This window comes from Chaetodon trifascialis, chromosome 18 (assembly GCF_039877785.1).
Source record: "Chaetodon trifascialis isolate fChaTrf1 chromosome 18, fChaTrf1.hap1, whole genome shotgun sequence".
Lineage (NCBI taxonomy): Eukaryota > Metazoa > Chordata > Actinopteri > Chaetodontiformes > Chaetodontidae > Chaetodon > Chaetodon trifascialis.
The window spans coordinates 23,621,474-23,634,268 of record NC_092073.1 but is presented as its reverse complement, the minus strand read 5'-3'; the positions used below and the strand labels follow the sequence as shown (position 1 = coordinate 23,634,268).

At 43.8% G+C, this 12,795-nt stretch overlaps 2 protein-coding genes across 3 annotated transcripts in view; one reads left to right on the top strand and one right to left on the bottom strand.

Annotated features, from left to right (window-relative positions):
• dnah5l (dynein, axonemal, heavy chain 5 like) overlaps positions 1-1,242 on the top strand; it is a 45,490-nt gene extending 44,248 nt beyond the window's left edge. For both annotated transcript variants that reach the window (XM_070986608.1, XM_070986607.1), the window contains 2 exons: positions 51-272; positions 648-1,242. In XM_070986608.1, coding sequence (XP_070842709.1) covers positions 51-272; positions 648-893 — 468 coding nt within the window. In that variant the 3' untranslated portion in view covers positions 894-1,242. The remainder of the gene's footprint in view (positions 1-50; positions 273-647) is intronic.
• A 3,180-nt stretch (positions 1,243-4,422) lies between these two features.
• On the bottom strand, positions 4,423-11,146 carry cavin4b (caveolae associated protein 4b). Its single transcript, XM_070986389.1, has 2 exons — positions 10,460-11,146; positions 4,423-5,128 (listed from the first exon to the last, which is right to left on the bottom strand). The coding sequence occupies exons 1-2, from the start codon at positions 10,820-10,822 to the stop codon at positions 4,556-4,558; spliced, it is 936 nt and encodes a 311-aa protein (XP_070842490.1). The 5' UTR covers positions 10,823-11,146; the 3' UTR covers positions 4,423-4,555.
• Positions 11,147-12,795: the final 1,649 nt, after the last annotated feature.

Here is a 12,795-nt window from a genome sequence, read left to right as displayed (position 1 = left end):
TCCTCAGTCTGGTCCAGTCAGCTTTGTGTGTGCGTGTGTGTTTCTCGAAGGGTTTTCTGACCGCCATGCGCCAGGAGACCACACGGTCCAACCTGTCCAGGGGCTGGGCCTTGGATACCGTCACCCTCAGCAATGACGTCACTAAGATGATGAGGGAGGATGTGTTGGCTCCGCCCCCAGAAGACATGGGCGGAGTCTACATTTACGGCCTCTACCTGGATGGGGCGGGATGGGACCGACGGGGCGCCAAAATCACTGAGGCCCCGCCCAAGGTGTGTGTGTGTGTGTGTGTGTGTGTGTGTGTGTGTGTGTGTGTGTGTGTGTGTGTGTGTGTGTGTGTGTGTGTGTGTGTGTGTGATTCATTTAAAACAATAAGTTGAACTACTGCATTGAAAATTTTAAATAATGAAATGAAGCAATGTCAGTAAATATATGTAAAAAAATTCAAATGGAAAAAAGAAAATGGTAAAAAAAATATTTGGAAAATAATAGAAAGCAACAAAATCCATCAATAAAAAGATTTCAATTAAAGGACAATTTTAACTGAAAAGAAAAAATGCATGAATGAAATGATCAATTATTAATAATGGAATCCTTGATATGTAACAGTGTTACACCTATTTCACCTCTCTGCTGTCTCCTCTCAGGTCCTCTTCACTCCGCTCCCTGTGGTCCATGTGTACGCTGTCAGCTCAGCCAGCATGGCCGACAGTAAGCGGCTGCCCGGCGGCGGCGGTGGTGGTGGTGGCGCCGTCAGCCTGTACTCGTGTCCGGTCTACAAGAAGCCGCGCCGGACTGACCTGAACTTCATCTTCTCTCTGCAGCTGAGGAGCGTGCAGCCGGCAGAGCACTGGACGCTACGCGGCGCCGCTCTGCTCTGTGACTGCAAGTGAGGCTCCGACTGTGAGTGACGCCATCAAACTTTATTGTTCCACTGCAGAGACGACGGTCGTTTAGGCTAGTTAGCATTTAAAGGACCGAACACACGTTTCAGCCAATCAGCTACCAATCACACAATGGTCTTTCCTGCTGATCATTTTCCTCCTAGTTTTACTTTATTTATATAAAACAATCATCTAATAGAGACGTGAAACTCATGAGCACAGATAAAGAAATAAATAGCAAATAAAACACAGCTGATGATGCAGAAACACACCAATAAAACATTTCAACAGTAAACAGATGAGCTTTTGTTCTGTTTTCTAAATGGTTTGCAATAAAAAAAAAAATGACTCGTGTGGCACGTGTTTGGTTTTGAGTGTCTTTGTTAGTCTCCTGGCTATTGTCCAGGCTGTCTTCTGTCTCTGTTCGGGGTCAGTGATTGACAGATTGTCATGAAGGACGTTTGTATTCAGATTTCTCCACCTGCTCAGGTGAGTGATTCAAACATGTGTGAATACCACGTCAGTGACAGCACCTGGAGAATAGTTAGAAATGTGGTGTGATCAGAAGCAGCATGTCAAAGAAACATTTAGAAACCTCAGAGCGTAGTTTGTCCAGCAGAGGGCGCTGAGTTTAGTTTTCAACTGTGAAACGCTACACGGGTAGAAAAAAAACACAAAATCTAATCACAGCAATAAAATCTGCAAAGAAAACACAAACACTCACCTGAAAACACATAGAAACACCTGAAACATCCAATAACTCTCAAAGTGACTCTCAAAAACATCCAAAAACACCTCAATACGCTCAAAAATATCTGAAAACACACAAAAACACCTGAAATACCTAAACACACAAAAATACCTGAAAACACCTGAGACACCTGAAACCTCAACCAACCTCAACCCGAGTCTGCGCCCTGAAGTTTAACGAGTCGCATCATGGCGACCTGAGCTGGCCCGAGTCCCCACAGCGTGAGGAAGACGTGAAAGTGTCCTCAGGGTCTGAAGCATCGAGCTGTGCAGAAAACAGAATGAGAACACGGCGCTACGACACTCGGACGTTCTTCTCTCATGTCGTTTGATTCATTTGACTTTTTCTTTAATTCCTTAAAGTCTCGGTTGCAGCACAGACTTTCAGTGAGGATGATGATGGTTTTGCCAATAAAAAATTATAAAAGAATAAAGAATTCAAACCTTCACCGGTCCACAGATCGATAACACAAAGGCCCAGAAAAAGTAAAATATTCAGTCCAAAACACGAACATACTCCACAGAGGGACGTTTCCTCCCTTCAGATCAGCAGGCGATGAGCTCGTCTTGGTGCTTTCCTCATTACAACTTCCAGAAACGTGCGCAGAAGGACGCCATCTTGTCTCAAGTCACTCTGGAGTCTCAGCTTTCAAATGATGCCTCATTTGACCAATCACGATATGACACATAAGCTTAGCAACTGGAGAAGCCAATAACAGTCTGAGTTGAACGGAGGTCCTCCTTCTCTTCTCACATGTGAGAATTGAGCCAATCGCAGCCGATTTTGAAGATGACTGACGCTTCGAATGCACCGATCTGCCTCTTCAGTGGGTTGATTACAGCTCCGCCATCTTAAATCGAGGATTTCATTAAACAGTTTGAAGTGATTAATATAATAAATGGTGCCAATATATAAAGATATATAGGCAAAATGTAGGTAGAAATACTTTAAACGTGTATAGATGGCAAAACATTAGATTTTATGAATATGGATAATAATATTCATATGTTAAATATATAGTACATGTTTAGTAGTAGTATATGGTGTAGTAGAAGTTTGCTGTATTAATATGATAGCTCGTTTATGAAAGCAACCTCTGTGTGTTTTCATTCATCAGAAGAATCCAGTGAGGAAGCTCCTACTCTTCATCAGTTTTTTACAGGTTGGTGAAACAGATTCTCTGAAAACACTGAAGAAACCTGAAATCCTTTTTTCACTGTAATTATTGAAGCGCAGACGTCACTTTGGTTACAGAAATGATTCATGTGAACTTTTATTTTCTTAACATGAAAGTCAAACACAAACATCTCTGACGAGCTACGGCCATGCAGTCACGCACTGAAACGCTAAAAACACCAAAGATACTGTAAAAATAAAGTCGACTGAACTTACAAGGTTTGCTTACAGAGTAAACATCAGCCACAGTGCTGTCACATCACTACCGTCGGGTGAAAACCTCATAAGAAAACTGTTTTCAGCTTGATGATGAGCTGTAGGTCACAGTCAGGTGTTCACGTTCATAATAAACCACTTAAACAGCTTTGATTGGGGAACATTAACAATCAATTCAAAGATGTGGAGGATTTTTATGAAATCGTCCCAGTTGGAAGTTTGAGACCCCTCCCCCAAATAAAACTCCTCTGTTTACACACAAAGTGAATTTCCCTCAAAAATAATCAGTGTTTAATAATCTGTATTTTAGAGTCAGAGTGGAATATTTTCACCAGTCGATGGCGAATTAATTCTGGAGCTAAACACTGTTCTGTCATCTCAAACATTATCACACTAAAGCTTTGTACAATACACATCTTCTATACTAGTTAATCCATTATTCAGATATTTATCAATCAATAATTAAAGACTTGTTTACCCTGACCCTGTCTTAGAGGTATTTTTCTTATGTAACGATGCGGTAGAATTTCTGAAATATTGCAGTTGTTTTATTTAGGTCCTCGGCTCGTTAACTTCTCATTGATTTACTGTATTCAATCAAACAGATTTTCAGGTCTTGCTCTCGTTAATTCTGTTCTGATCTGGTAGAAGATCAAAGTGGTTCATCTGTCTCCACTTCACAAAAAACCAGAGGACTTGGTGGTGCTCCCTGCTCCTGGTGACCAGGACTCCCACCTGGGATTTGACTTGGGACAGGTCCAAGTGATTCTCTGTATAGAACTGGGTCCAGTGTAGGGTCCCGCTGTTTTGCTGCAGGTCTGGGGTCTGTGTGTCAGTAAACATTATACAGATCTGGACATTTGGACTCATGAAGATCTCTACAGGAACATAGAGGAGCCTCTTGATTGTTGGCGGCAAACAGAAATTTGTTCTTTGTTTACTGTGAAGTCAAGTTCGTTGAAGTCGACCCTCAGTGACACAGTTTTTAGCCTTTTAACTTTAATTATTTCACCTATAATGAGTTCAAAACTCTCTGACACTTCTTCATCACGTTCCTGAACCCTGTTACAGCTTCATCATCCAACATTTCAATCTTATCAACATGCAAAAACAGGTGAGCAGCAGTGCTGTGATGACGGGAAACGTTTGTCAACTCCACACTTTGTTCATTTATTTTCCCAAAGTCAGTGTACATTGAACACAAAACAATTAAATTCTAAAAATATTTGCTGATTGGATGATAAATGTCCAGAACAGATGTAACTGTGTGTGAAATGTCCTCAGTGATTTCAGGAATCTGTGTGGTTGTTGGCTTGATGTTCAGTCAGATTGGATCTGTGACCGGCCTGTTCTCTGCTCTCTTCCTTCCTTCCTTCTTTCCAACGTTTGAACAAACATTATTCATCAGTATTTCCGCTCTTGCAGCTCTGCTTTGGAGCAGCGACCTTAAAACCTTCTCTTTCACTCCCTCCATGTGGCCTCAGTGGTCCAAAAGAAAATGGCCCAGATCTTGTGACTGTCTCGTGGTTTACGATAGCTGCTTCATGTCGTACATCGGCACCTCAGACTCCTCTGCTTTGCCCTCGTCGCCAGCCGCCTTGGCAGCATCTGGGGTGCCCTTGCGGCCTTTGGGAGGAGGGACGGGAACCGCTCCCTCCGTGGTGCCCTCGGCTCCTTCCTGGCCCTCCGCCACAGTCCTCTCCTTCTTCAGGTTGAGCTTGGCGGGAACGCTTTTGGTGATGGTCTCCTTCAGCCTCTCGCCCGACTGCTTCAGCCTCTCGCCGGACTGGCGGATCTTCTCACGCCTGTCGGCCGTCACGATGCGCTCGCTCAACTTGTTGACCTTTGTGCCCAGGTTCTCACGGGTCTTGCTCATGTTTTCCTTGGAGAAGGTTGCTTTGAAGCTCTCGATGCGCGTCAGCCCAGTCTTCTTCATGCGGCTGGCTGCCGAGGAGTCTGCCTCCTCCACCACCATGTACTCTTCGTCCGACTCTGGAGGGAGCTCAAACTTGTCCGGTTCCACCTCGGCTCTGGCACCGGTGCTGCTGCTGGGCTCTGCCGGCTCATTTCCTGGTGTGATGGCCTTCACCTCTTGGTCACCCTGAGGGAGGAGAACACAGAACAGATTGTGACCCGGGAGAGTGTCATAATTACATTGCTGATAAACCAGACTTTGTGTTTGGACATGTATATATGTATAACTAAACTAAAAGTTTGATAGTTGATGCTGCCTTTAAATTTGTCTCTGGTTCAAGTGTGACATGTAGACTTTAGCTGTTAGCGTGCAGGCCTTCATCCTGCCTCCATAAATAAACTGCAGCACCTGTTTCTGAAGCTCAGTGCTCAGCTGCAGGAAGCTAAACATATCAACAAGCAGCAGCGTATGGGGCAAAGTGGGATCACTTTCAGCCTCAGGCCACGTCATGGCGTGCATCAGACTCTAACTGACAGATCAGGTTACACTGAACATTAGGAACAAAAATGTCCAGGCCAGAGCTGCAGACTGACCCAGATCCCTGCAGAAGTAATTCCCTTTGGGAAGGTTGACAATGATTCACCATCTGACAGTCAAACCCATTCATGATGAGTTCCACAAGTAAACACAGAATTACCCAAAAACTTAAGTAAAAAGTAATGAAAGGTCGTTTGACCGCCGGTCACAGGGTGCAGGGTACAGTTTAGGAAAAAGGCAGATTAAAGACGTCCAGTTTAAATCATTGTTCACGATATTCAGCAGTTTGAAGGGGCATTTTTCTACGTCTGTTTCTTGAGTGAAATGTGACCTTGACACGTGTACAAAGCTGACTTTGGGAGGCTAAATCTACTGCAGACTGCTTTCAACATCCTCAAGAACCCCCGACGGCCCCCAGACACCAGTTAGGACAACACTTGAGTAAAGTAACCAAGTACAAAGAAGTAAGAAAGCTTTCTGCATTAATTTCTGGTTCTGTCATCTGAGGAATTTGATGTTTTTGAAACAGACTTGGATGATCACGCTAAATGAACCTTCATGCTTGTTAGCAAAGTGGTGTGCAGCAAACTAATGGGATCATCAGGATCTTTGATTGCATGCATCATAGGCACTGTGTGATACCTGATAGAGAGGCTGACATTTCCAAGGCTTTGACAGAATGCATAACAGTCATAACTGAACTACACAGTAGGACCAGGAGCACGTTGCAGAGTCACAAATTAAAACGTTTGTTCAGTCTGTATTCACAGGTTTAAAAAACACAATTGTTGGTTTCTTTGTAGATAACAGAGCTAGGTCTGTACCAGCTCTATATGGAAAGTGTCCTGAGACAACTTCTGTTGTGATTTGGCGCTATACAAATAAAATTGAATTGAATTGAATTGAATTGAATTGAATTGAATTGAATTGAATTGAATTGAATTGAATTGAATTGAAATTTATGGTCATTACATGTTGGAATCTGACACAATAACCTGATCCATCGCATAACTCCCCCTTAAACAGTTTAAGGTGTTAATCAGCGAGCATTAGAGGTGATGATAGATGTATGTTAGAACTTTGGACAGAGCCAGGTTAGGCGTCTCCTTTCCTTTTGGTCTTTATGCAAAGCTAGGCTAACTACACCCTGACTTCTGCTAAAAGTACAATGTGTAATAACTGGCCACCTGGCAAAGGTCACTCCAAACGAATAGGAGGCAGCACATCGCCAGCATGTCCACGAACTGCTGCTCACACTCCACTCCGGGCTGTAGCGATCTTCTGCTGTAGCTACTACCTGCTGTTAGCTAGTTAGCTCAGTTAGCTGTGCAACAGTTAGCAGGTGATGGTGATGTGCTGTTGACCTTTGACAGGTGGTCAATTGTTACACACTGTACCTTTAGCTGGGGTTTGGGACACCGGGGGGTTGTTGGTGTTCATGTCTTTGACAACAGAACCGAGTTCAGCAGTTTCCCAGTGAACATGACCGGATCAGGACTGAAGGAGGCACTTTGAAAAACTGTGCTGAGGTGATTTACAGGGGCTCCAACCAGGACTCTGAGTCCAGGGACAATGACGGCACGGCAGGCTGAGACAGGAAAGCCATGAGCCGGAAAGACAAGGCTGTTTTGGTGAGTTTTCTTCTGTTTCTGTTGAGTTTGGATCAGTTGTGTTTTACGATGAGTTAATTGTCAATTTACCTTGTCTTTTGAATTCAGAAGGTGTACGCTTGAATTTTTGAATGTAAGAAATGCTGTGTAAGAATACTTCATTATCGGACACATATTGTACCTTTAATACACAAACATGAGATTATTATTTATCTGATTGTCCACCTGTGATGGCAGCTTGTCCTTTACTGTCCTTACTCAAAATCATTTCTGTTACCTGTTATCAAAATACCTTGGTTCAACAAGCCAGTCGAAATCAAAAAGTTTATCCATTACTTGAGTTTTGCTGTTGATTTCGTTCATGGAACAACAAAGTTATCAGAAATGTTGAGCAACAAGTCTGAACAGCAGCTCATAATCCAATATAATGAGGGAACATAGCACAACAAAATACAACACAGAAGTTAAGATTTCAGGTCAAAAGAGCTTCTACTCTGTTTAACTGTGGCTAGGGAGGAGTGAATAGAGGGAAGGTCAAAGGTCACGATCCCATCTCACCCCATGACATCACAGTAATGTGCTGAACTTCCACAGCTTCTGCTCTGGCTGACGGAGAGGATTTCCTTCATCAGTGTAACTAACATCTCTCAGAACAAATCAAAGAGCGAGCACAGCGTGTTAGCAGCTAACAAAATGATTTATAACCCTCGTCCAGAAGATTGTCGTTAGCTAATCCAGAGAGAGGAAGGGTGAGAGAGCAGACAACTATATTAGGAGATGGTGGCGGTTCAGACTCAGAATAACCTGGTCTGTCAGCACTCAGCTGGCACAGTCACTTACAGTACAGAAACCACGTAGCACCTCTGCTAACTGCACACACACGTTAAGTTGTTTTATCAGTGGGATAAGAAACAGCCGTTTGTAAATATTACTTCTTCATCTTATGAAAATCTTTATTTCGTGGCAGATTTGCACATTTTTGAAGGGCAGAATGAGCTGTGCTTTTTCAGAACACGTTCCGTGAAGATTTCCTGTCACTTAAGGCCAAGAAGCGTGTCTTCGTTTGCTTTCATTTCCCAGTGCTGCATTAGAATAGGAACAATGCTAATGCTGCCAGTGCTTGTCATCAGACGATAGCGTCCACCTTGTCTTTGTTTGCTGTATTAATCAAACATTCATATCCAGATCATTAACGGTTTGCAGTTTGCTTCTTGCTCTGTGAGAACCAACAAGACTGTCCAGTGTCCTCAGCATTGCTTCCATATTGGATGATTCTGCTGGTCGCAGTTTACATCTAGTGCTAACTTTCATTGCCTATGCAGGAGTTAGCGTGTCTCTCACAGCATGTAGAGGAGGGAAAGCAAAGCTGGAGCTCTGACTTTCATGTAGGAGATCAAGCTTTGTGTCCTTTCACGGACCTGCAGTCAACGTCGGCCTTTTAATTAACATAAGCACGATGATCTTTCCCTAATCTTAACCACGCTGCAGTTATCCTGTGCAGATATTATATCAAGATGAAGAATTAAAAAATGTTGGCCATTGTAAAACCATTTTGAGTTAACCCATGTTGTAAACACACACCAGAGATAAACACTGGAATCTTTCCCATTTCTAACTTTAATCCCATGTGACGTGAACAGAGCACAATGCAGTCTGGCATTCTACAGCTGCAGCCAGCCAATCACAGCGTCTCTCTGAGGTTTGATCATGTGACCTCACTGACCGCCCGGCAACCTGACACTGCACAGAGTCCAGATTACAGTAACTGAACCACACCACACAGAGCACTCTTTATAAGCTAGTTAACATGCTAAGTTGCATTTTCATGTATTGTAACTCTTGATGTTAACAGTGTGATATTATACACACCCCTGACAGTTCATTGTATTCAGCTTCTTAAGAGTCAAATTTGGCAAATGTCAGCAAAGTTCAATGGCATCAGATTGCTTAACCCGAACTAATTCCAAACCCAGCTGAAGAATGAAAGGTAAAAACCTTGCAACAATTCCACGATGCAAAAATCAAAGAGAAATAGAAGGCAAGAAAAGCTTAAGTTGTTCTAGGACTCAGATTTATGCAGTGAAACCATCGCTCAGTCTTCAGCTGCACCTTGTTGGGATCAGATGATGCTGTATTCTAAACTATAACTACCAAATAATCTTTCACAAATACTTATTTCTAAGTGACAGCCCGCTCTATGAGCTCCAGATCTGTGGCGCAACCTTCCAGCATACTGACGTTTATCCAGGGCTAAAATAACGAGGTCACCATCGCACTGGCAGCTGCTAACAGTGAAGGCCAAAGAAGTAAAATGAAGCCTGGTGTGAGCTTGTTGCTATTTCAACCCTGAGAACAAACTGAGACGTTTGTGAGCTAATACATTTCATTAATGTTAAAAGAACTTGTGGATGTAATCAACAGAGACCTTAAAACTCAGTGCTCAATTGCTCAGTGTCATCTTAAGGCTCCCATCAGTCACTTCATGCTGGAGTTAAAGTAAAGATCTGTGCTCTGCAGATCTCATTTGGTTTCAGTGTCAATGGTCCTGGGAGGTCTGGATCTTGAATGCGTAGAAACGGACTCACAGCACTGTTTGGCAACATCATACGGAAAAGTTCTTCATGTCTCTGGACAAATGAAACTGATTTGCTGCATTGATGTTTGCTCTCTCAAGGCCTTTGGAGACATCATGCAGCAAAATCCCATTTAGTCATTCAAAATGATTACGAATCTGTTAAGTGAAAGAACAAGGTTTTCAGAACAATTGTACCTGAATAGTAAAAGTTCTCCTGCGTAAGATGACGGCCATTTTAGACCTTGTCTAGCTCTATAAACCAGCTACACTCGCCTTTACAATCATCATCTGTCAAACACCAACTGGCCCCTTTGACTTCTTTAGTCACACAGTTCAGATTGTCCGCTGTTGAAGTGCCCTTACCAGGAACGGATCTTTACAATTAGAGTTATGATGTTGATGTTGTCCTCACAGTTCTTTGTAAGTGAGACCCATCCAGGGCCATGACTTAGGTTGAGCACAAATTATGTTCAGTGTAATCTGGTCCGGTAGGTTAGCTATGTTTTTGGTAGTTTTCATTTTAATAATTAATGTCAGCATGTTGTGTTCAGGTAGGTTTTCCATGGAATCAGTTTCCATCTTTGAATCCTGACTAGAAACCCCAAGAGCATTAGAAGTATGTCTTACAGTGTATTTATACATGCAGCTGTACACAGCCTGATGCTCGACATCATTTCTAGAAGAGAATCAACACCCAAATGCTTCAAGTGGAATTATGTTAGCAGTCGAGTCCCAAGAAGCAGTTGGTCCATTTCCAGTGTTGGTGGTAAAAGACCAAACATCTGTGAGTCTTACCTGATAAATGACCACTCTGAACTTGTTCTTGGCCAGGAGGTCACCCTGGGTGGCCTCCACCTTCTTCACCCTGATGTTCTGGTTCTCCACACGCACCCTGACGTCCTTGATGTGGCGGCTGACCTTGCGCGTCTTCTCCAGCAGACGGTCGACGGTGGAACTGGTGGTGGCGTGGTCGCTGGTCAGCTTGACGATGTCACCCTGAATGGTCTTCACTGTGTTCTCCAGCTCCAGCTGACGCTCCTCCATGCGCTGCTGCGTAGTCTGGACGCTGTCCATGAGGCCCGCCACACGCTCTAGCAACGCCATGATGCTTCCTGCATCATCTCCGCCACCCGTCGGCATGCCCGGTTTGTCTGTCATCCTTGCTTGTTGGTTCACCTGCTTCTGAATTGTCTGCTAGTTGTCTGGTTGATCAGCTGTCAGAGCCCAGTGATCCAAAGGTAAAAGGGATGAAGGGGTGAGGAAGAGCAGGTGGACGAAGAGGAGGGATGAGCTCCAGCAGCAAGATCTGCTGCAATTAACAGCAAAATCTTGAATTTTTGGAGGAGAACGTGAAAATCAAAGCCACAAAAAAGACAAGAACAAGTGTCGAGGCATCGGAGGATCCAACGAGAAAGACAGAGTTTAAGAAGGGAGGAGTGCAATCCTCCACTGGAAGGAGAAGGAGAGAAAGGAGGAGAACAGGAGTACTGGATCACCCCTCTGAAACTGGAGGTTAACCCTTAAAATGGTTAGATCAACTGATAGACTCCACCCTGCTGGGAGGGGGAGGGAGGGGTGACAGGAGGTAAGAGGGGGGAGGGATGGAGGGGGGAATGGTGAGCCTAAAAGGAGTGACAGTAAAACAGAGAAGGAGAGGATCAGTGAGTTTTAACAATGTCTGATCAATGTTTGACAGTCAATGCCGTCGCGACGGACTGGAAAAATAAAAACACTCCAGTGGAAAAAATCTAATTTCAACTTTATCTTATTCTGATTTGGGATTAAGTTTGACATGTTTGACTTCTGAAGGCCTAGAGAAACATGGAACATCCCATCAATCAGAGAATTTAAACATGAAAATGGATATTACAGGAATGTGTGCGTTAATGAGTGAGATGGATAAAGAGTGACATGGATCCCGGCTCCTCTCTGTGTTCTCTGCTGCTAAAAATACTGCAAGGGTAAAGTGACTCCCTGCACCTCTTTGGGAGATGAGTGTATTAAAAGGAATGGAAACCCCCTCCCATCTATTCCTCCATCATCCATCTATCAACCATCGCCTTTTCACTTGTTCTGTCGTAATCCCCCCATCCAGCTTTAGACTTTTTTGGCATCCCCAGGCCACCACAAGAACAGCTCGGTTTCCTAAACGAATTCCTCATGCTAACACTGCCGTCACTGGCATCTTTGTTGGTTACTGAAGCTGGAAGGACCGAATTTGGGCAAAAGAGGTGGAGTCTGGAAGGAGCTGAAGTGGGAGGAGCGAGAGCAACCAACACGCCTCACTGTGACAGGCTCTCAGTCAAAGCAAACACACCTGAAATAAGCTCATTTCACGCTTTACTATCTAATCAGTTGTGTGCTAATTTACATAACATCATCATAAAGTAAAATTAGACTTTGAGACCTCAAAAGTAAGAATGGGTGTTAAGTACATTGTCCTGGTACACATGCATATAATGGAAAGACGTGAGTGGACGCAAACAGACAAGAAAATGTTTCAGCTTTGGAAAAAAGAAAGCTGTTTTTGTGTTGAAGATGCAGCAACAGGAGAAAAAATAGTGGATCTGGAGTGAAATGAGAGAAACAAGTGGAGTCACATGATGGCAGGGAGAGAAGGAGCAAAACTGATGCAACAGAACCAGATCTGTCGTCTTTTCATTCCACTCATTGTGCTACATTACCCACAATGCAACTCAGAGATTCAGGTGTGTTATGCTAGTAGCGCCTGTAACAGCTTCAGAGGTCTGGACCAGGTCTGGTCTTCTGAATCCACACTAACAGATTTAATTCAGTTTCACACCTGTAGTCTTCAACCGACACTGACTCAAGTGACATCACTCGAGGACATTTGTCAGACTTCTCACAGCTTCTTTTGAGCCATTTAAGACAGCAACTCCACCATCACGTCCCCGTTTCTGCTGAACGACTGAAGGTGAGCAGGTGTGAACTCGGCTTGTACTTGGATGGGAGACCTGTGGGAAAATTGCTGGATGTGGTGTTGGTTGGCAAGTAGGGGGCAGTCTTCCCTCTGGTCTTAGCAAAGGGGACGCTGTGCTGTGGGAGATGCTGAGGCCTTAAACTGGACTTACTGAGGTCATTAAAGATCACACCGAGATTACCGCAGACCG

Excerpts from the sequence above, each read along its gene's own strand:
- cavin4b (XM_070986389.1), bottom strand. The coding sequence starts at position 10,822 with ATGACAGACAAACCGGGCATGCCGACGGGTGGCGGAGATGATGCAGGA. Across the intron at positions 5,129-10,459 it reads TCAGAGTGGTCATTTATCAG|GGTGACCAAGAGGTGAAGGC; the intron begins GTAAGACTCACA and ends CTCCTCCCTCAG.